The sequence below is a fragment of the Oncorhynchus keta genome, chromosome 19 (assembly GCF_023373465.1).
Source record: "Oncorhynchus keta strain PuntledgeMale-10-30-2019 chromosome 19, Oket_V2, whole genome shotgun sequence".
NCBI lineage: Eukaryota > Metazoa > Chordata > Actinopteri > Salmoniformes > Salmonidae > Oncorhynchus > Oncorhynchus keta.
Genome location: NC_068439.1, coordinates 81,446,379 through 81,469,131, shown reverse-complemented (window position 1 = coordinate 81,469,131; position 22,753 = coordinate 81,446,379). Strand labels below are relative to the sequence as shown.

General features: G+C 48.1%; 1 protein-coding gene across 1 annotated transcript in view; it reads right to left on the bottom strand.

Moving 5' to 3' along the window:
* The window catches only part of LOC118379916 (kinesin-like protein KIF13B), a 101,842-nt gene that overhangs the window by 77,449 nt on the left and 1,640 nt on the right, over positions 1-22,753 (bottom strand). Inside the window, exons 5-11 of the mRNA XM_052471493.1 lie at positions 9,302-9,314; positions 9,133-9,193; positions 6,594-6,686; positions 5,811-5,991; positions 5,467-5,554; positions 3,364-3,498; positions 179-291 (exon numbers count right to left, since the gene is read on the bottom strand). Coding sequence (XP_052327453.1) covers positions 179-291; positions 3,364-3,498; positions 5,467-5,554; positions 5,811-5,991; positions 6,594-6,686; positions 9,133-9,193; positions 9,302-9,314 — 684 coding nt within the window. The remainder of the gene's footprint in view (positions 1-178; positions 292-3,363; positions 3,499-5,466; positions 5,555-5,810; positions 5,992-6,593; positions 6,687-9,132; positions 9,194-9,301; positions 9,315-22,753) is intronic.

Here is a 22,753-nt window from a genome sequence, read left to right as displayed (position 1 = left end):
AGCGAGAGAGAGAGACGTGTGAGCGAGAGAGAGAGACGTGTGAGAGAGAGAGAGACGTGTGAGAGAGAGAGAGAGACGTGTGAGCGAGAGAGAGAGACGTGTGAGCGAGAGAGAGAGAGAGAGACGTGTGAGCGAGAGAGAGAGATGCGTGAGAGAGAGAAAGATCTAGAGAACCTACTTGTTGATGTTGCTTCCTTCCTTCATTCTCTCTCCAGTAGCTCCAGTCTTAGCAGCTCTCTCACTGCCGGCCAGATCCACCAGACTCAGCTTACTGACCTTCTCCCCACTGGTCTACAACAACAACAACACAGGGTTATATAGCGCTGCCGGCCAGATCCACCAGACTCAGCTAAACAGAGCTCTATGAAACACCACATGGCTCTAAACAGAGCTCTATGAAACACCACACGGCTCTAAACAGAGCTCTACGAAACACCACATGGCTCTAAATAGAGCTCTACGAAACACCACATGGCTCTAAATAGAGCTCTACGAAACACCACATGGATCTACGAAACATAGATCTAAACAGAGCTCTACGAAACACCACATGGCTCTACAAAACACCACACGGCTCTAAACAGGGCTCTACGAAACACCACATGGATCTACGAAACATAGATCTAAACAGAGCTCTACGAAACACCACATGGCTCTACAAAACACCACACGGCTCTAAACAGAGCTCTACGAAACACCACATGGATCTACGAAACATAGATCTAAACAGAGCTCTACGAAACACCACATGGCTCTATGAAACACCTCACGGCTCTAAACAGAGCTCTACGAAACACAACATGGCTCTACAAAACACCACACGGCTCTAAACAGAGCTCTACGAAACACCACACGGCTCTAAATAGAGCTCTACGAAACACCACATGGCTCTACGAAACACCACATGGCTCTACAAAACACCACATGGCTCTACAAAACACCACATGGCTCTACAAAACACCACATGGCTCCAAACAGAGCTCTACGAAACACCACATGGCTCTAAACAGAGCTCTACAAAACACCACATGGCTCTACAAAACACCACATGGCTCCAAACAGAGCTCTACGAAACACCACATGGCTCTAAACAGAGCTCTACAAAACACCACACGGCTCTAAATAGAGCTCTACGAAACACCACACGGCTCTAAACAGAGCTCTACGAAACACCACATGGCTCTAAACAGAGCTCTACGAAACACCACATGGCTCTAAACAGAGCTCTACGAAACACCACATGGCTCTAAACAGAGCTCTACAAAACACCACACGGCTCTAAACAGAGCTCTACGAAACACCACACGGCTCTAAACAGAGCTCTACGAAACACCACATGGCTCTAAACAGAGCTCTACGAAACACCACATGGCTCTAAACAGAGCTCTACGAAACACCACATGGCTCTAAACAGAGCTCTACGAAACACCACATGGCTCTAAACAGAGCTCTACGAAACACCACATGGCTCTAAACAGAGCTCTACGAAACACCACGCAGCTCTAAACAGAGCTCTACGAAACACCACATGGCTCTATGGAACAGGGCTCTAAACAGAGCTCTACAAAACACCACATGGCTCTATGGAACAGGGCTCTAAACAGAGCTCTACGAAACACCACATGGCTCTATGGAACAGGGCTCTAAACAGAGCTCTACGAAACACCACATGGCTCTATGGAACAGGGCTCTAAACAGAGCTCTACGAAACACCACATGGCTCTATGGAACAGGGCTCTAAACAGAGCTCTACGAAACACCACATGGCTCTATGGAACAGGGCTCTAAACAGAGTGCTATGAAAAATGTTATTTGTTGGCAACACAACGTTAGCAAAGCTGGTTTTGAATGTGAACAAACATGTTCTACCCCAGAACCCAGGTCTGTGACTGTGTGTGTTGGACCTACCCCAGAACCCAGGTCTGTGACTGTGTGTGTTGGACCTACCCCAGAACCCAGGTCCGTGACTGTGTTGATCCTACCCCAGAACCCAGGTCTGTGACTGTGTGTTGATCCTACCCCAGAACCCAGGTCTGTGACTGTGTGTTGATCCTACCCCAGAACCCAGGTCTGTGACTGTGTGTTGATCCTACCCCAGAACCCAGGTCCGTGACTGTGTTTGATCCTACCCCAGAACCCAGGTCTGTGACTGTGTTGATCCTACCCCAGAACCCAGGTCCGTGACTGTGTTGATCCTACCCCAGAACCCAGGTCTGTGACTGTGTTGACCTACCCCAGAACCCAGGTCCGTGACTGTGTTGATCCTACCCCAGAACCCAGGTCCGTGACTGTGTTGATCCTACCCCAGAACCCAGGTCTGTGACTGTGTTGACCTACCCCAGAACCCAGGTCTATGACTGTGTGTTGATCCTACCCCAGAACCCAGGTCTGTGACTGTGTGTTGGACCTACCCCAGAACCCAGGTCTGTGACTGTGTGTTGATCCTACCCCAGAACCCAGGTCTGTGACTGTGTGTTGAACCTACCCCAGAACCCAGGTCTGTGACTGTGTTGGACCTACCCCAGAACCCAGGTCTGTGACTGTGTGTTGATCCTACCCCAGAACCCAGGTCTGTGACTGTGTTGGACCTACCCCAGAACCCAGGTCTGTGACTGTGTTGATCCTACCCCAGAACCCAGGTCCGTGACTGTGTTGGACCTACCCCAGAACCCAGGTCTGTGACTGTGTGTTGATCCTACCCCAGAACCCAGGTCCGTGACTGTGTTGGACCTACCCCAGAACCCAGGTCTGTGACTGTGTGTTGATCCTACCCCAGAACCCAGGTCTGTGACTGTGTGTTGATCCTACCCCAGAACCCAGGTCTGTGACTGTGTGTGTTGATCCTACCCCAGAACCCAGGTCCGTGACTGTGTTGATCCTACCCCAGAACCCAGGTCTGTGACTGTGTGTTGATCCTACCCCAGAACCCAGGTCTGTGACTGTGTGTTGATCCTACCCCAGAACCCAGGTCTGTGACTGTGTTGGACCTACCCCAGAACCCAGGTCTGTGACTGTGTGTTGATCCTACCCCAGAACCCAGGTCTGTGACTGTGTGTTGGACCTACCCCAGAACCCAGGTCTGTGACTGTGTTGATCCTACCCCAGAACCCAGGTCTGTGACTGTGTGTGTTGATCCTACCCCAGAACCCAGGTCTGTGACTGTGTGTTGATCCTACCCCAGAACCCAGGTCTGTGACTGTGTGTTGATCCTACCCCAGAACCCAGGTCTGTGACTGTGTGTGTTGGACCTACCCCAGAACCCAGGTCTGTGACTGTGTGTTGGACCTACCCCAGAACCCAGGTCTGTGACTGTGTGTTGATCCTACCCCAGAACCCAGGTCTGTGACTGTGTGTTGGACCTACCCCAGAACCCAGGTCCATTAGAGTGTGTGTGAGGATGATGTTGAAGACGGCGTGGGACCTGCTGCTCTCCTCGTTCATATTGGTGGCTGCTACTGTACGAGACTTGTTACCCTCTGACATCAGACACTCTATGTCCTGTAGTGAAGGAGAGAGAGGGGGAAGGAGAGAGGGGGAAGGAGAGAGGGAAGGAGAGAGGGGGAAGGAGAGAGGGAAGGAGAGAAAGAGAGAGAGGGGGAAGGAGAGAGGGAAGGAGAGAAAGAGAGAGAGGGGGAAGGAGAGAGGGAAGGAGAGAAAGAGAGAGAGGGGGAAGGAGAGAGGGAAGGAGAGAAAGAGAGAGAGGGGGAAGGAGAGAGGGAAGGAGAGAAAGAGAGAGAGGGGGAAGGAGAGAGGGAAGGAGAGAAAGAGAGAGAGGGGGAAGGAGAGAGGGAAGGAGAGAAAGAGAGAGAGGGGGAAGGAGAGAGGGAAGGAGAGGGGGAAGGAGAGAGGGAAGGAGAGAGGGGGAAGGAGAGAGGGAAGGAGAGAAAGAGAGAGAGAGAAAGAAAGCGAGAGAGAAAGAGAGAGAGGGGGAAGGAGAGAGGGAAGGAGAGAAAGAGAGAGAGAGAAAGAAAGCGAGAGAGAAAGAGAGAGAGGGGGAAGGAGAGAGGGAAGGAGAGAAAGAGAGAGAGAGAAAGAAAGCGAGAGAGAAAGAGAGAGAGGGGGAAGGAGAGAGGGAAGGAGAGAAAGAGAGAGAGAGAAAGAAAGCGAGAGAGAAAGAGAGAGAGGGGGAAGGAGAGAGGGAAGGAGAGAAAGAGAGAGAAAGAAAGCGAGAGAGAAAGAGAGAGAGGGGGAAGGAGAGAGGGAAGGAGAGAAAGAGAGAGAGAGAAAGAAAGCGAGAGAGAGAGAGAGAAAGAGAGAGAAAGAGCTGTATTGGCTGGTCTCTCTAATGTAAGCACTTAGAAATAGTAGAAACACCAGTCCTCTCTTGACAAACAAAATGTATTCCAATGAGACCACGCTGGGCCAATAGAAGTAAAGATCATGTATTCCAATGAGACCACGCTGGGCCAATAGAAGTAAAGATCATGTATTCCAATGAGACCACACTGGGCCAATAGAAGTAAAGATCATGTATTCCAATGAGACCACGCTGGGCCAATAGAAGTAAAGATCATGTATTCCAATGAGACCACGCTGGACCAATAGAAGTAAAGATCATGTATTCCAATGAGACCACACTGGACCAATAGAAGTAAAGATCATGTATTCCAATGAGACCATGCTGGGCCAATAGAAGTAAAGAAAATGTATTCCAATGAGACCATGCTGGGCCAATAGAAGTAAAGATCATGTATTCCAATGAGACCACACTGGACCAATAGAAGTAAAGATCATGTATTCCAATGAGACCACACTGGGCCAATAGAAGTAAAGATCATGTATTCCAATGAGACCATGCTGGACCAATAGAAGTAAAGATCATGTATTCCAATGAGACCATGCTGGACCAATAGAAGTAAAGAAAATGTATTCCAATGAGATCATGCTGGACCAATAGAAGTAAAGAAAATGTATTCCAATGAGACCATGCTGGGCCAATAGAAGTAAAGAAAATGTATTCCAATGAGACCATGCTGGACCAATAGAAGTAAAGAAAATGTATTCCAATGAGACCATGCTGGACCAATAGAAGTAAAGAAAATGTATTCCAATGAGACCATGCTGGACCAATAGAAGTAAAGAAAATGTATTCCAATGAGACCATGCTGGACCAATAGAAGTAAAGATCATGTATTCCAATGAGACCACACTGGGCCAATAGATGTAAAGATCATGTATTCCAATGAGACCATGCTGGGCCAATAGAAGTAAAGATAATGTATTCCAATGAGACCATGCTGGACCAATAGAAGTAAAGAAAATGTATTCCAATGAGACCACGCTGGGCCAATAGAAGTAAAGATCATGTATTCAAATGAGACCATAATGGACCAATAGAAGTAAAGAAAATGTATTCCAATGAGACCACGCTGGGCCAATAGATGTAAAGATCATGTATTCCAATGAGACCACGCTGGGCCAATAGATGTAAAGAAAATGAAATGATATAAAACTGTATGAAAGCACCTTATAGCAGGCTACAGCCAGACGGGACAGACCATCGACGTAAGGCCCGAACACCTTGTGTTCCCTCACTCGCAGGGCCTGACGACTTCTGAGAACAGACAGGTTGTTATCATTAAAGACCATTCTTTTGGGGGGGGGGGACAACAACAAACCAAAAACACCTTTTCTACTCTTGATCAATTGGAATAAATGTTTTCATGATGTGTGAGAGACCATCTCTAAGCAGCGATAAGGATCGTGTTCAGTGTGTTAACCCTGGATGTAAAGAGACGGCCCCCTTTTACTCACGTTTATCTGTCTTTTACTGTTGATTTAAAAAAAAACAGAGTTCCTGTTCTCCTCACCCTTTGGGATCCAGTAGATCCCGAACCTTCTCGTTGTAGATCTCCATAAAGGAGACCTCTACAGTGAAGCTCTCTCCCTCCCTCTGATCCTGTAGGATCCGGTCAAACAGAGAGCTGCACAGCCGCGGGATCAGACCTGGCTGCTCTGACGAACCCATCATGGTGTACGACTTCCCAGAGCCTGGTGGGGGCACACAGCCAATCAAATCAGAGGATCAGTGAAGCTTAGCCAATGAAAAAAAAAAAAAAAAAAAAAAATCACTGGATCAGGAGTGCTCAGCCAATCAAAGCTAGAGAGGGGAGGCACTGCCAATTAAATCACAGGCCAAAACTTTTTGTTTGAGAAAATGCAAAAGAATAAATTGGACTAAGTGTTTGAACTGAGTTTGAAGTGTGTGTCACATGGTGTGTGTTTTTGAATGTCTGAGTAACTACTCTAATATGGTAATTCCCGCCTTTCGAGGTTCCCGCCTTTCGAGGTTCCCGCCTTTCGAGGTTCCCGCCTTTCGAGGTTCCCGCCTTTTCGAGGTTCCCGCCTTTTCGAGGTTCCCGCCTTTTCGAGGTTCCCGCCTTTTCGAGGTTCCCGCCTTTCGAGGTTCCCGCCTTTCGAGGTTCCCGCCTTTCGAGGTTCCCGCCTTTCGAGGGAGTTTTTTCTAGCCACTATGTTTCTGCATCGCTTGTTCTTCGTGGTTTTAGACTGGCTATCTGTATATAACTTTGTGACATCTGCTGATGTAAAAAGGGCATAATAAAAATACATTTGATTAATTAACTGGTACCAACCTGTCTGTCCATAAGCGAAGATACAGGCGTTATAGCCCAAGAAGGCATTGTCCAGAAGACTTTCTCCAAGGCACTGGAACACGACCTCTTGACCTGAGAGACACACATTACATTCCAATTGAGTTTCACAAGAATATGAGGCTATTTCTCCAAGGCAGAGAATTCTCTTCCCTGAAGACAATAGTCTGGTTTTCCAGGTCTGTTCCTTTCTACAGGTGTACTAGCTCAGTTAAAGCTGGGGCCTGTTTTTCCCTCCATGCAGCGCTCTGGGACCAGGAAACACATTGATTCTCTCCATGCAGCGCTCTGGGACCAGGAAACACAGTGCTTCCCTCCACGCAGCGCTCTGGGACCAGGAAACACAGTGATTCCCTCCACGCAGCGCTCTGGGACCAGGAAACACAGTGATTCTCTCCATGCAGCGCTCTGGGACCAGGAAACACAGTGCTTCCCTCCACGCAGCGCTCTGGGACCAGGAAACACAGTGATTCCCTCCACGCAGCGCTCTGGGACCAGGAAACACAGTGATTCCCTCCACGCAGCGCTCTGGGACCAGGAAACACAGTGATTCCCTCCACGCAGCGCTCTGGGACCAGGAAACACAGTGATTCCCTCCACGCAGCGCTCTGGGACCAGGAAACACAGTGATTCCCTCCACGCAGCGCTCTGGGACCAGGAAACACAGTGATTCCCTCCACGCAGCGCTCTGGGACCAGGAAACACAGTGATTCCCTCCATGCAGCGCTCTGGGACCAGGGAACACAGTGCTTCCCTCCACGCAGCGCTCTGGGACCAGGAAACACAGTGATTCCCTCCATGCAGCGCTCTGGGACCAGGAAACACAGTGATTCTCTCCATGCAGCGCTCTGGGACCAGGAAACACAGTGCTTCCCTCCACGCAGCGCTCTGGGACCAGGAAACACAGTGATTCCCTCCATGCAGCGCTCTGGGACCAGGAAACACAGTGTTTCCCTCCATGCAGCGCTCTGGGACCAGGAAACACAGTGCTTCCCTCCATGCAGCGCTCTGGGACCAGGAAACACAGTGATTCCCTCCATGCAGCGCTCTGGGACCAGGAAACACAGTGTTTCCCTCCATGCAGCGCTCTGGGACCAGGAAACACAGTGATTCCCTCCATGCAGCGCTCTGGGACCAGGAAACACAGTGATTCTCTCCATGCAGCGCTCTGGGACCAGGAAACACAGTGCTTCTCTCCATGCAGCGCTCTCGGACCAGGAAACACAGTGCTTCCCTCCACGCAGCGCTCTCGGACCAGGAAACACAGTGCTTCCCTCCACGCAGCGCTCTCGGACCAGGAAACACAGTGCTTCCCTCCACGCAGCGCTCTGGGACCAGGAAACACAGTGCTTCCCTCCATGCAGCGCTCTGGGACCAGGAAACACAGTGCTTCCCTCCACGCAGCGCTCTGGGACCAGGAAACACAGTGCTTCCCTCCATGCAGCGCTCTCGGACCAGGAAACCCAGTGCTTCCCTCCATGCAGCGCTCTCGGACCAGGAAACACAATGTTTCCCTCCACGCAGCGCTCTGGGACCAGGAAACGTTTGCTTTTGGTACAAAACCTGTTCTAAGGCTGGGGTTACACAAAGCAGAGTTACTTCTTGATTGCTTTGTGAAACACCCCCCCCCCCCAACTAATAAACAACTCACCTGATACCTGGTTAAATCCAATTGAAACTTTTCAATTTTGTGCAACTAGTTGCAAGCAGCAGCCAATCAAAACAAATGTGTTTATCACGTGATCGATTCTAAGGTTCGGAACGCTGACCCAGTTGTCATGTCAACGGGAGATGTATAAACAAATAGCGCCATTAGGGCTAGTAAAGGTTTGTGTAAATGGTTTGGAAGTCAATAAAATATAATTGTGAACTCAGACCTCTCTGCTCGCTAGTGAGTTCGTTGTTAGCTTGGTTAGCTCGTTGCTAACAGTTCTGGCGATTTAATTTTGGTATTCTAAACTCACTCCATGTCATCTGCTGCATTAGGCCTCATTACACCGGGATTTCACCAATTATTTGTTTATTTAAACATTTCGTTATTGTATAAGGATCAATTTAGACAAATTTAGCTACATTTCTTAAAGACATCGACTGGGTTTTGTGGATATTGTAGCTATGTCCTTTTGTCCTGGATGCAGTTCCTGGATCCATTTTCCAATGGTTAAGGATTAGGACTGGGCAAAGGAAAACTGATCCTAGGTCTGTACCTCGGGGAAACTTCACCCCAGAGCATTATTTTGTTATTGAAAAATATATATATATATGATATAAAATGATAATAAAACCTAATATAACTCAAACGGAAAGCATTTCCATTTTGTGGTCTTAAATCATGTAGTCAACCAAATTTGAAGAATCAGTGCAAGCACATGTATAATAGTGTATGTAACATTGAAAGTCAATATATATAAAAAAAAATATTTAAATAAATAAAAATAGTTCTTAACAGGGCGTGTTTTTTTTTTTACCCTCGCAGGTGTCATATATATATATTCATTCAACATTTTGATATGTAACCAACCTGCAAACTTGTCTGTGTCGGTCTCATCCATGGACCAGAAACAGTAGTCATAAGCAAAGACCTGAGGGGGGGGGAAAATGACAGCCAGTTGAGGAACACACACAAAACCGTCATAGTGAATAAAGAGTGATTTTGTAACCTCACAATACTGTCCTGGTTAAGTGCTCACCTTAGGCTGATTCCTGGACAGGACAACAGAGGAGAAATGGGAAAGCCACAGTTAACAACAGCTTAACTCAAGACAAAGTGGGCTAACTAATAACACCAGTGTTGAGTAGCATTTAGGTACAGGGTAAAACATATAACCTATTAAAAAAAAACTAACAAAGTCCGAAGGTGACAAAAAAAAAATAGTGTTTTTAATCATCATAGGCTTAAAGCTGTAAATGCAACTAATCCTCATACCATGGCTCTGAGACGTGAGAATGCTGTGACCTTCACTCACTAAAGGCCTTGGAACGATTAGGCTAGGCCGCGCTTGGAACGATTAGGCTAGGCGAGGCCGCGCTTGGAACGTTTAGGCTAGGCCGCGCTTGGAACGATTAGGCTAGGCCGCGCTTGGAACGATTAGGCTAGGCCGCGCTTGGAACGATTAGGCTGCGCTAGGAACGATTAGGCTGCGCTAGGAACGATTAGGCTGCGCTTGGAACGATCAGGCTAGGCCGCGCTTGGAACGATCAGGCTAGGCCGCGCTTGGAACGATCAGGCTAGGCCGCGCTAGGAACGATTAGGCTAGGCCGCGCTTGGAACGATTAGGCTAGGCCGCGCTTGGAACGATTAGGCTAGGCCGCGCTTGGAACGATTAGGCTGCGCTAGGAACGATTAGGCTAGGCCGCGCTTGGAACGATCAGGCTAGGCCGCGCTAGGAACGATCAGGCTAGGCCGCGCTAGGAACGATCAGGCTAGGCCGCGCTAGGAACGATTAGGCTAGGCCGCGCTTGGAACGATTAGGCTAGGCCGCGCTTGGAACGATTAGGCTAGGCCGCGCTAGGAACGATTAGGCTAGGCCGCGCTTGGAACGATTAGGCTAGGCCGCGCTAGGAACGATTAGGCTAGGCCGCGCTAGGAACGATTAGGCTAGGCCGCGCTAGGAACGATCAGGCTAGGCCGCGCTAGGAACGATCAGGCTAGGCCGCGCTAGGAACGATCAGGCTAGGCCGCGCTAGGAACGATCAGGCTAGGCCGCGCTTGGAACGATCAGGCTAGGCCGCGCTTGGAACGATCAGGCTAGGCCGCGCTAGGAACGATCAGGCTAGGCCGCGCTAGGAACGATTAGGCTAGGCCGCGCTAGGAACGATTAGGCTAGGCCGCGCTTGGAACGATTAGGCTAGGCCGCGCTTGGAACGATTAGGCTAGGCCGCGCTAGGAACGATTAGGCTAGGCCGCGCTTGGAACGATTAGGCTAGGCCGCGCTTGGAACGATTAGGCTAGGCCGCGCTAGGAACGATTAGGCTAGGCCGCGCTTGGAACGATTAGGCTAGGCCGCGCTTGGAACGATTAGGCTAGGCCGCGCTAGGAACGATTAGGCTGCGCTAGGAACGATTAGGCTGCGCTAGGAACGATTAGGCTGCGCTTGGAACGATCAGGCTGCGCTTGGAACGATCAGGCTAGGCCGCGCTAGGAACGATTAGGCTAGGCCGCGCTTGGAACGATTAGGCTAGGCCGCGCTTGGAACGATTAGGCTAGGCCGCGCTTGGAACGATTAGGCTGCGCTAGGAACGATCAGGCTAGGCCGCGCTTGGAACGATCAGGCTAGGCCGCGCTAGGAACGATCAGGCTAGGCCGCGCTAGGAACGATCAGGCTAGGCCGCGCTAGGAACGATCAGGCTAGGCCGCGCTAGGAACGATTAGGCTAGGCCGCGCTAGGAACGATCAGGCTAGGCCGCGCTTGGAACGATCAGGCTAGGCCGCGCTAGGAACGATCAGGCTAGGCCGCGCTAGGAACGATTAGGCTAGGCTGCGTTTGGAACGATTAGGCTGCGCTTGGAACGATTAGGCGAGGCCGCGCTTGGAACGATTAGGCTAGGCTGCGCTTGGAACGATTAGGCTAGGCTGCGTTTGGAACGATTAGGCTGCGCTTGGAACGATTAGGCGAGGCCGCGCTTGGAACGATTAGGCTAGGCCGCGCTTGGAACGATTAGGCTAGGCCGCGCTTGAAACAATTAGGCTAGGCCGCGCTTGGAACGATTAGGCTAGGCTGCGTTTGGAACGATTAGGCTGCGCTTGAAACGATTAGGCGAGGCCGCGCTTGGAACGATTAGGCTAGGCTGCGCTTGGAACGATTAGGCTAGGCTGCGCTTGGAACGATTAGGCTAGGCTGCGCTTGGAACGATTAGGCTAGGCTAGGCCGCGCTTGGAACGATTAGGCTAGGCTAGGCCGCGCTTGGAACGATTAGGCTAGGCTAGGCCGCGCTTGGAACGATTAGGCTAGGCTAGGCCGCGCTTGGAACGATTAGGCTAGGCTGCGCTTGGAACGATTAGGCTAGGCTAGGCCGCGCTTGGAACGATTAGGCTAGGCTAGGCCGCGCTTGGAACGATTAGGCCGCGTACCCTTCAAACCCAGACGGACGTTCCTCCTCTCCTATGTCAAAACAACAACTTCAATACGGTTCAATACATTGGAGGTAATTATCCATCTGTACATACACTACCGTTCCAAAGTTTGGGGTCACTTAGAAATGTCCTTGTTTTTGAAAGAAAAGTGCACTTTTTATCCATTAAAATAACATCAAATTGATCAGAAATACAGTGTAGAGATTGCTAATGTTGTAAATGACTATTGTAGCTGACAACTGTTGTTCTGATTAAAGAAGCAATAAAACCGGCCTTCTTTAGGCAAGTTGAGTATCTGGAGCATCAGCATTTGTGGATTCGATTACTGGCTCAAAATGGCTAGAAACAAAATAACTTTCTTCTGAAACTCGTCAGTCTATTCTTGTTCTGAGAAATGAAGGCGAGAAATTGCTAAGAAGAAACTGAAGATCTCATACAATGCCGTGTACTACTCCCGTCACAGAACAGCGCAAACTGGCTCAAAACCAGAATAGAAAGAGTGAGAGGCCTCTGGCTGTGCCACTCAAGGACATTCAGAGACTTGTCTCAAAGCCATTCCTACGTTGTCTTGGCTGTGTGCTTAGGGTCGTTGTCCTGTTGGAAGGTGAACCGTCGCCCCAGTCCGCGGTCCTGAGTGCTCTGGAGAAGGTTTTCATCAAGGATCTCTCTGTACTTTGCTCCATCCATCTTTCCCCTCCATCCTGACTATTGTCCCATTCCCTGCCATGATTAACATCCTCACAGCATGATGCTGCCACCACCACCATTCTTCCCCATGGAGATGGTACCAGGTTTCCTCCAGACGTGACACTTGGCATTCAAGCCAAATAGTTCCATCTTGGTTTCATCAGACCAGAGAATCTTGTTTCTCATGGTCTGAGAGTCCTTTAGGTGCCTTTTGGCCAACTCCAAGCGGGCTGTCATGAGCCTTTTACTGAGGAGTGGCTTCAGTCTGGCCACTCTACCATAAAGGCCTGATTGGTGGCGTGCTGCAGAGATGGTTGTCCTTCTGGAAGGTTTTCCCATGAACTCTGGAGCTCTGTCATAGTGACCATCGGGTCTTGGTCACCTCCCTGACCAAGGCCCTTCTTCCCCGATTGCTCAGTTTGACCAGGCGGCCAGCTCTAGAAAGGGTCTTGGTGGTTCCAAACTTCCATTTAAGAATCATTGAGGCCATTATGTTCATGGGGACCTTCAATGCTGCAGAAATGTTTTGGTACTCCAGATCTGTGCCTCGACACAATCCTGTCTCAGAGCTCTACGGACTATTCCTTTGACCTCATGGGTTGGTTTTTTCTCTGACATGCACTGTCAACTGTGGAACATTACATAGACAGGTGTGTGCCTTTCCAAATCATGTCCAATCAATTGAATTTACCACAGGTGGACTCCAATCAAGTTGCAGAATCATCAAGGACGATCAATGGAAACAGGATGCACCTGAGCTCAATTACAAGTATCATAGCAAAGAGTCTGAATACTTATGTAAATAAGGAATTTGTTTTTTTTTGTATTTAATACATTGGCTAAAATGTCTAAAAACCTGTTCTCTTTGTCATTATGGGGTATTGTGATGTCATTATGGGGTATTGTGATGTCATTATGGGGTATTGTGATGTCATTATGGGGTACTGCGTGTAGATTGACGAGGAATTGATTTTATTGAATCCATTTCAGAATAAGGCTGTAACGTAACAAAATGTGGAAAAAGGCAAGGGGTCTGAATACTTTGTGAAGGAAGTGTATAGGTGGTGGTAACTAGGCAACAGGATAGATAATAAAACAGTAACAACAGCGTATGTGAGTTAGTGCATTTGCTTGTTTGACTCACAGAGTCAAGGGGTCTGAATTGTAAATTAAAGTTACTGTGAGTTTATACAATACAGGTAACTGCCAGAATATATATTGAAATCAGGTGCTTCCACACAGTTGTGGTTCCTGAGTTAATTAAACAATTAACATTCTATCATGCATAGAAATGCCAAGTTGCCCATTATTTTGGTTACCATGGTTAATAGAGATCTCAGTGATTTAAAAAGAGGGATCTCAAGGGAGCACAGGGTTTTTTTAAATGTTTTTTCATTAAAATGTGTATTTAATTTTGTATTTAATTTTTTTTATTTAACGAGACAAGTCAGTTAAGAACAAATTCTTATTTACAATGATGGCCTACCGGGGAACAGTGGGTTAACTGCCTTGTTCCGGGGCAGAACGACAGATTTTTACCTCGTCAGCTCGGCGATTCGATCCAGCAACCTTTCGGTTAATGGATAAACTGTCTAACCACTAGGCTACCTGCCATTTAAAGTGTGTGTGTGTGTGTGTGTGTCGCCAGATCTCAACCCCCTTGAACACATATGAGAGGTTCTGGTGTGGCACCTGAGAGCATTTTCCACCATGATCAACAAAACACAGAATTATGAAATTTCGTGTGGAAGAATGGTGTCGCATCAAGTTCCAGACACTCGTTTCTTCCATCCAATAGACTTCCAGACACTCGTTTCTTCCATCCAATAGACTTCCAGACACTCGTTTCTTCCATCCAATAGACTTCCAGACACTCGTTTCTTCCATCCAATAGACTTCCAGACACTCGTTTCTTCCATCCAATAGACTTCCAGACACTCGTTTCTTCCATCCAATAGACTTCCAGACACTCGTTTCTTCCATCCAATAGACTTCCAGACACTCGTTTCTTCCATCCAATAGACTTCCAGACACTCGTTTCTTCCATCCAATAGACTTCCAGACACTCGTTTCTTCCATCCAATAGACTTCCAGACACTCGTTTCTTCCATCCAATAGACTTCCAGACACTCGTTTCTTCCATCCAATAGACTTCCAGACACTCGTTTCTTCCATCCAATAGACTTCCAGACACTCGTTTCTTCCATCCAATAGACTTCCAGACACTCGTTTCTTCCATCCAATAGACTTCCAGACACTCGTTTCTTCCATCCAATAGACTTCCAGACACTCGTTTCTTCCATCCAATAGACTTCCAGACACTCGTTTCTTCCATCCAATAGACTTCCAGACACTCGTTTCTTCCATCCAATAGACTTTCAGACACTCGTTTCTTCAATCCTATAGACTTCCAGACACTTGTTTCTTCCATCCAATAGACTTCCAGACACTTGTTCCTTCCATCCAATAGACTTCCAGACACTTGTTTCTTCCATCCAATAGACTTCCAGACACTTGTTTCTTCCATCCAATAGACTTCCAGACACTTGTAGAATCTACGCCAAAGGTGTAATGAAGCTGTTCTGGTTCGTGGTGGACCAACGCCCTTTTAAGACACTTTATGTTGGTGTTTCCTTTATTTTGACAGTTACCTGGACCTACCAACTGTACTTAGAAAGTGGGTGATTTTATAATTTCTGTATATTTATGCCTAGTTGCAACTAAACCACAGGGTAGCTTGGCTGACTTTAAACAAGACCCTCCTGTGTAGAAGTAGTGTGTGTTACAGGCCCTTTATGAAAGAGCAACATTAAGCCTGTTGGCTTCTCCTGGCCTGCTGGAGCATTCCTCAACTCTGATAGCTGGCACATCTTCACAGCCAGCAAGAGAGTACTCTCTCTCTCTCTCCTTTATTCTCCCGCTCTCTCAAGGGACTCCAACAAATACATGTTAAAAGCAAGCCCGGTGAGAATACCCCACAATTAAATGACTGATTTAGTTTGTCAGTACATAAACATTCCATCCCTGATAAGGACCGTAAAGACAGCAGGTTTATTATAGCCCAAGGCCTCCGCTGGCTGAGATCCTCCACTAGCTGTTTACTAGCCTTGTGATCTCCTAAACCAATAGAAAAACTAATCTTATTATAAGAGACACATATTGAATAGTTCCAAGGACATTTATTCATTTAAAAAGAGGCCCAGACCTCCCTGCAGCAGCCTGATGCTCTGGTAAGATCATCCTTTAATAAACCCAAATGGAATCTGGGAAGAGATTCATTCTGAAGACGGCAGAAGCCTGCAAAACATGTTCCTATTGAGCCCAGGGGATAGACAGCACAGGCAGACAGCACAGGCAGACAGCACAGGCAGACAGCACAGACAGCACAGGCAGACAGCACAGGCAGACAGCACAGGCAGACAGCACAGACAGACAGCACAGACAGACAGCACAGACAGACAGCACAGGCAGACAGCACAGGCAGACAGCACAGACAGACAGCACAGGCAGACAGCACAGACAGACAGCACAGACAGACAGCACAGGCAGACAGCACAGGCAGACAGCACAGACAGACAGCACAGGCAGACAGCACAGGCAGACAGACAGCACAGGCAGACAGCACAGGCAGACAGCACAGGCAGACAGCACAGGCAGACAGCACAGGCAGACAGCACAGGCAGACAGCACAGGCAGACAGCACAGACAGACAGCACAGACAGACAGCACAGGACAGCACAGGCAGACAGCACAGGCAGACAGCACAGGCAGACAGCACAGGCAGACAGCACAGGCAGACAGCACAGGCAGACAGCACAGGCAGACAGCACAGACAGACAGACAGCACAGGCAGACAGCACAGGCAGACAGCACAGGCAGACAGCACAGGCAGACAGCACAGGCAGACAGCACAGACAAACAGCACAGGCAGACAGCACAGGCAGACAGCACAGGCAGACAGCACAGGCAGACAGCACAGGCAGACAGCACAGGCAGACAGCACAGGCAGACAGCACAGGCAGACAGCACAGGCAGACAGCACAGGCAGACAGCACAGACAAACAGCACAGGCAGACAGCACAGGCAGACAGCACAGGCAGACAGCACAGGCAGACAGCACAGGCAGACAGCACAGGCAGACAGCACAGGCAGACAGCACAGGCAGACAGCACAGGCAGACAGCACAGACAAACAGCACAGGCAGACAGCACAGGCAGACAGCACAGACAAACAGCACAGGCAAACAGCACAGACAGACAGCACAGACAGACAGCACAGACAGACAGACAGCACAGGCAGACAGCACAGGCAGACAGCACAGACAAACAGCACAGGCAGACAGCACAGGCAGACAGCACAGACAAACAGCACAGGCAAACAGCACAGACAGACAGCACAGACAGACAGCACAGACAAACAGCACAGGCAAACAGCACAGACAGACAGCACAGACAGACAGACAGCACAGGCAAACAGCACAGGCAGACAGCACAGGCAGACAGCACAGGCAGACAGCACTGCAGCGTGTCAGGGCAGTGCTGTCTGGACCCATAGGCTAACAAACCCCCAAACTAACCAGGACCCATAGGCTAACAAACCCCCAAACTAACCAGGACCCATAGGCTAACAAACCCCCAAACTAACCAGGACAGGTATTTGTTCTGCTGAAACAGATCACCACCTCACAAGGACAGGTACACAATCCCTCCTGTGAGCACCCGTCACATCTGCACACTCACTGACTGACTGACTGACTGACTGACTACAGAACAGACACACCCTTTGTAAAGAAAGGCACAGGCCAGGCCAGAGCAAAGGGGAGGGTAGAGGAGTGGAAAGGAGGGTTAGAGCAAAGTTACCAGACAGAGTTGACTCTGTGACTGAGTGCACATACAGAACATGGCATATCATCTACTGCATCTTTATGTAATACATGTATCACTAGCCCCTTTTACTATGCCACTTTGTTTACATACTCAACTCATATGTATATACTGCACTCAATACCGTCTACTGTATCTTGCCTATGCCGCTCTGTACCATCACTCACTCATATATCTTTATGTACATATTCTTTATCTCCTTACACTTGTGTCTATAAGGTAGTAGTTTTGGAATTGTTAGCTAGATTACTTGTTGGTTATTACTGCATTGTCGGAACTAGAAGCACAAGCATTTCGCTACACTCGCATTAATATCTGCTAACCATGTGTATGTGACAAATAAAATTTGATTTGATACCAGGCAGCAGTATCTCTTTAATGGAGCTGATGAAGGTATATACTGTAGGTAGTTTAGGCTGATGGGACTAGAGAGGAGACAATGGTCAACAGGAAAGTATGAGGTCGTTTTCCTTCTCTACACTGAAGTCTATACCACGTCCTTTGAGCATTGAACTGTTAAGGTCATTCTATGTACATTGTAGACTAGCCTACCAGTACTGTAGCTGCGATCTGTTGGCTAGAGGGCACGTGCCAAGACCAGAGTGGGCATCATTGCTATTTAAACGCAACAGTTTGTGACAAAACCATCAGTTGAGTTGAAAATGCGATGGAAACACATTTAACTTTTTATTAGGTACAGCATTTTTTTTTCTCGCTTATCACGTCGAAATCACCTGAGCGTTAACTGAAATTTATTATGAAACTCAGTCTTGTAGATTATTTGAAAAACTAAATGTTAAAAAAAGGTCCCGAAACAATCATTCTGATTCCCATGTGAGAGTGACTAAAATATCACCCAGAATATTTAAGGGGGATTGTTCCATGCTTGATAAAAGACCCAGCTAACACCAGACACAGATGAACACCCAGCTAACACCAGACACAGATGAAGACCTAGGTAACCTGTAACTAGCTAACCTGTAACTAGCTAACCAGTAATTAGCTAACACCAGACACAGATGAAGACCTAGCTAACCTGTAACTAGCTAACCTGTAACTAGGTAACTAGCTAACACCAGACACAGACTTAGCTAACCTGTAACTAGCTAACCTGTAACTAGCTAACCTGTAACTAGCTAACCTGTAACTAGCTAACACCAGACACAGATGAAAGGGGAAACAGAAGTATATTTGCCAACTTTAATTATATTTTCTGACACCCTAAAGTCAAATGTTGACACCAGTAGAGTAGCTATCTGAATATACAAACCAACCCCCTCCGCAAACACGCCTTCTCCGATGTTGGTTACAAGGCAGTACTTATTTAAATTAGATAAGAGAATATAATGTTAGCATGCGTGTATTAAAATGAGTTAAGGTGATATCACCCTATCTCCTTAGTCATCCCGTCTCCTGAATCTAAGCGTTTGACATGGGGGAAGGTACCAGTAACAAACTTGATCAATGTAGAAGTAACATTAATTGTTCACACTTTGATCTGCTTTTATCCAAATATCGTCCAATTTCATGAAAAACCATGATTTTTGGACTGTTCATGACCTTTAAAAGGAACTAAATCAGTCTCAAGACTTCAATGGGATTGGTGCCACAAATGCTAAAACCTTAGCATGTGGAAACAGTGGTAGACAACGAAACCAAGGCTGTCATACCATGTCCATAAACTGCTAACAGGTTCAGGAAATCAACAGGCCATTTTGTAATTTGGGTAAACTAACCATTTATGTAAAAACCTTTTGTGTGTATTACATCCTAACACACACGCTTCTACACCTGCATTGCTTGCTGTTTGGGGTTTTAGGCTGGGTTTCTGTACAGCACTTTGAGATATATCAGCTGATGTAAAAAAGGCTATATAAATCAATTTGATTAGATTTTTTTTTTATCTGCAACAAATCAGTTTGGTGGAAACACACCATTGGTGGAAAATGTACATATTTTCTTTATATATATTTTTAGAATATTGACATGAAAATATGTCACCAACTGGATGGAGACTGAGCTAACGACTCCAAAATAAACACACAAAAAAAGGTATTTTTTCCCCTCATAAACTTCCTGCAATTGAAGAACCTTCTGGGGGGGGGGGCATTTTGTTACTTTTCAACAAGCTCGTAATCTATGATAAGGGTTGACCTCGAGAGGAGACATGACCAGTCCAGTGGCCTAGAAACCCAACGCAGAGCAAGCCATCTCAAGCCTCTGTTCCAATATACACTAAACCACTTACAATGAAGCCTTGTACAGTGGATGTCGATTCTGGCAGCCAACCGCACTTCTCCGATTCAGAGGGGTAGGCGTAAAATGACGAAGACACATTTCAGTTGAAGGCATTCAATTGTACAACTGACTAGGTATTCCCCTTCCAGTTGTACAACTGACTAGGTATTCCCCTTCCAGTTGTACAACTGACTAGGTATTCCCCTTCCAGTTGTACAACTGACTAGGTATTCCCCTTCCAGTTGTACAACTGACTAGGTATTCCCCTTCCAGTTGTACAACTGACTAGGTATTCCCCTTCCAGTTGTACAACTGACTAGGTATTCCCCTTCCAGTTGTACAACTGACTAGGTATTCCCCTTCCAGTTGTACAACTGACTAGGTATTCCCCTTCCAGTTGTACAACTGACTAGGTATTCCCCTTCCAGTTGTACAACTGACTAGGTATTCCCCTTCCAGTTGTACAACTGACTAGGTATTCCCCTTCCAGTTGTACAACTGACTAGGTATTCCCCTTCCAGTTGTACAACTGACTAGGTATTCCCCTTCCAGTTGTACAACTGACTAGGTATTCCCCTTCCAGTTGTACAACTGACTAGGTATTCCCTTCCAGTTGTACAACTGACTAGGTATTCCCCTTCCAGTTGTACAACTGACTAGGTATTCCCTTCCAGTTGTACAACTGACTAGGTATTCCCCTTCCAGTTGTACAACTGACTAGGTATTCCCCTTCCAGTTGTACAACTGACTAGGTATTCCCCTTCCAGTTGTACAACTGACTAGGTATTCCCCTTCCAGTTGTACAACTGACTAGGTATTCCCTTCCAGTTGTACAACTGACTAGGTATTCCCCTTCCAGTTGTACAACTGACTAGGTATTCCCCTTCCAGTTGTACAACTGACTAGGTATTCCCCTTCCAGTTGTACAACTGACTAGGTATTCCCCTTCCAGTTGTACAACTGACTAGGTATTCCCCTTCCAGTTGTACAACTGACTAGGTATTCCCCTTCCAGTTGTACAACTGACTAGGTATTCCCCTTCCAGTTGTACAACTGACTAGGTATTCCCCTTCCAGTTGTACAACTGACTAGGTATTCCCCTTCCAGTTGTACAACTGACTAGGTATTCCCCTTCCAGTTGTACAACTGACTAGGTATTCCCCTTCCAGTTGTACAACTGACTAGGTATTCCCCTTTCCCTTCCCAGGGCCTTGAAAATGTATTTGCCCTCTTTCTGATTGTCTCTATTTTTGATACTGCTATCAGAACATCAACCAAAACCACATTTTTTTTAATACTTATTTGTTCACTCGAAGTTATGAAACATCCCAATTCCCCTTAGTACCACCCTTGAGCTGTTATGACAGCAACCAAATGCTTGTTGTAGTTGATGATCAGTGTCTCACGTCGCTGACATGGGACCCATTATGTCTGGTGAAAACCAAAACACTGCATTCCACAGTAAGAACCTCATACCAACGGTCATGCATGGTGGTGGTAGTGTGATGGTTTGGGGTCAGCATGGTGGTGGTAGTGTGATGGTTTGGGGTCCAGCATGGTGGTGGTAGTGTGATGGTCTGGGGTCCAGCATGGTGGTGGTAGTGTGATGGTTTGGGGTCCAGCATGGTGGTGGTAGTGTGATGGTTTGGGGTCCAGCATGGTGGTGGTGGTAGTGTGATGGTTTGGGGTCCAGCATGGTGGTGGTGGTAGTGTGATGGTTTGGGGTCCAGCATGGTGGTGGTGGTAGTGTGATGGTTTGGGGTCCAGCATGGTGGTGGTAGTGTGATGGTTTGGGGTCCAGCATGGTGGTGGTAGTGTGATGGTTTGGGGTCAGCGTGGTGATGGTAGTGTGATGGTTTGGGGTCAGCATAGTGGTGGTAGTGTGATGGTTTGGGGTCAGCATGGTGGTGGTAGTGTGATGGTTTGGGGTCCAGCATGGTGGTGGTAGTGTGATGGTTTGGGGTCAGCATGGTGGTGGTAGTGTGATGGTTTGGGGTCCAGCATGGTGGTGGTAGTGTGATGGTTTGGGGTCAGCGTGGTGGTGGTAGTGTGATGGTTTGGGGTCAGCATAGTGGTGGTAGTGTGATGGTTTGGGGTCAGCATGGTGGTGGTAGTGTGATGGTTTGGGGTCCAGCATGGTGGTGGTAGTGTGATGGTTTGGGGTCCAGCATGGTGGTGGCAGTGTGATGGTTTGGGGTCCAGCATGGTGGTGGTAGTGTGATGGTTTGGGGTCCAGCATGGTGGTGGTAGTGTGATGGTTTGGGGTCCAGCATGGTGGTGGCAGTGTGATGGTTTGGGGTCCAGCATGGTGGTGGTAGTGGGATGGTTTGGGGTCAGCATGGTGGTAGTGTGATGGTTTGGGGTCAGCATGGCGGTGGTAGTGTGATGGTTTGGGGTCAGCATGGTGGTGGTAGTGTGATGGTTTGGGGTCAGCATGGTGGTGGTAGTGTGATGGTTTGGGGTCAGCATGGTGGTGGTAGTGTGATGGTTTGGGGTCCAGCATGGTGGTGGTAGTGTGATGGTTTGGGGTCCAGCATGGTGGTGGTGGTAGTGGGATGGTTTGGGGTCAGCATGGTGGTGGTAGTGTGATGGTTTGGGGTCCAGCATGGTGGTGGTGGTAGTGTGATGGTTTGGGGTCCAGCATGGTGGTGGTAGTGTGATGGTTTGGGGTCCAGCATGGTGGTGGTAGTGTGATGGTTTGGGGTCCAGCATGGTGGTGGTAGTGGGATGGTTTGGGGTCCAGCATGGTGGTGGTAGTGTGATGGTTTGGGGTCCAGCATGGTGGTGGTAGTGTGATGGTTTGGGGTCCAGCATGGTGGTGGTAGTGTGATGGTTTGGGGTCCAGCATGGTGGTGGTAGTGTGATGGTTTGGGGTCCAGCATGGTGGTGGTAGTGTGATGGTTTGGGGTCAGCATGGTGGTGGTAGTGGGATGGTTTGGGGTCAGCATGGTGGTGGTAGTGTGATGGTTTGGGATCCAGCATGGTGGTGGTAGTGTGATGGTTTTGGGGTCCAGCATGGTGGTGGTAGTGTGATGGTTTGGGGTCCAGCATGGTGGTGGTAGTGTGATGGTTTGGGGTCCAGCATGGTGGTGGTAGTGTGATGGTTTTGGGGTCCAGCATGGTGGTGGTAGTGGGATGGTTTGGGGATGCTTTTGATGTCGTGGCAGGACTTGAAAAGAGCAGTTCATGCTTGAAAACCCACAACTGTCTCTGAGTTAAAGCAGTTCTGCATGGAAGAATGGGACAAAATTCCTCCACCG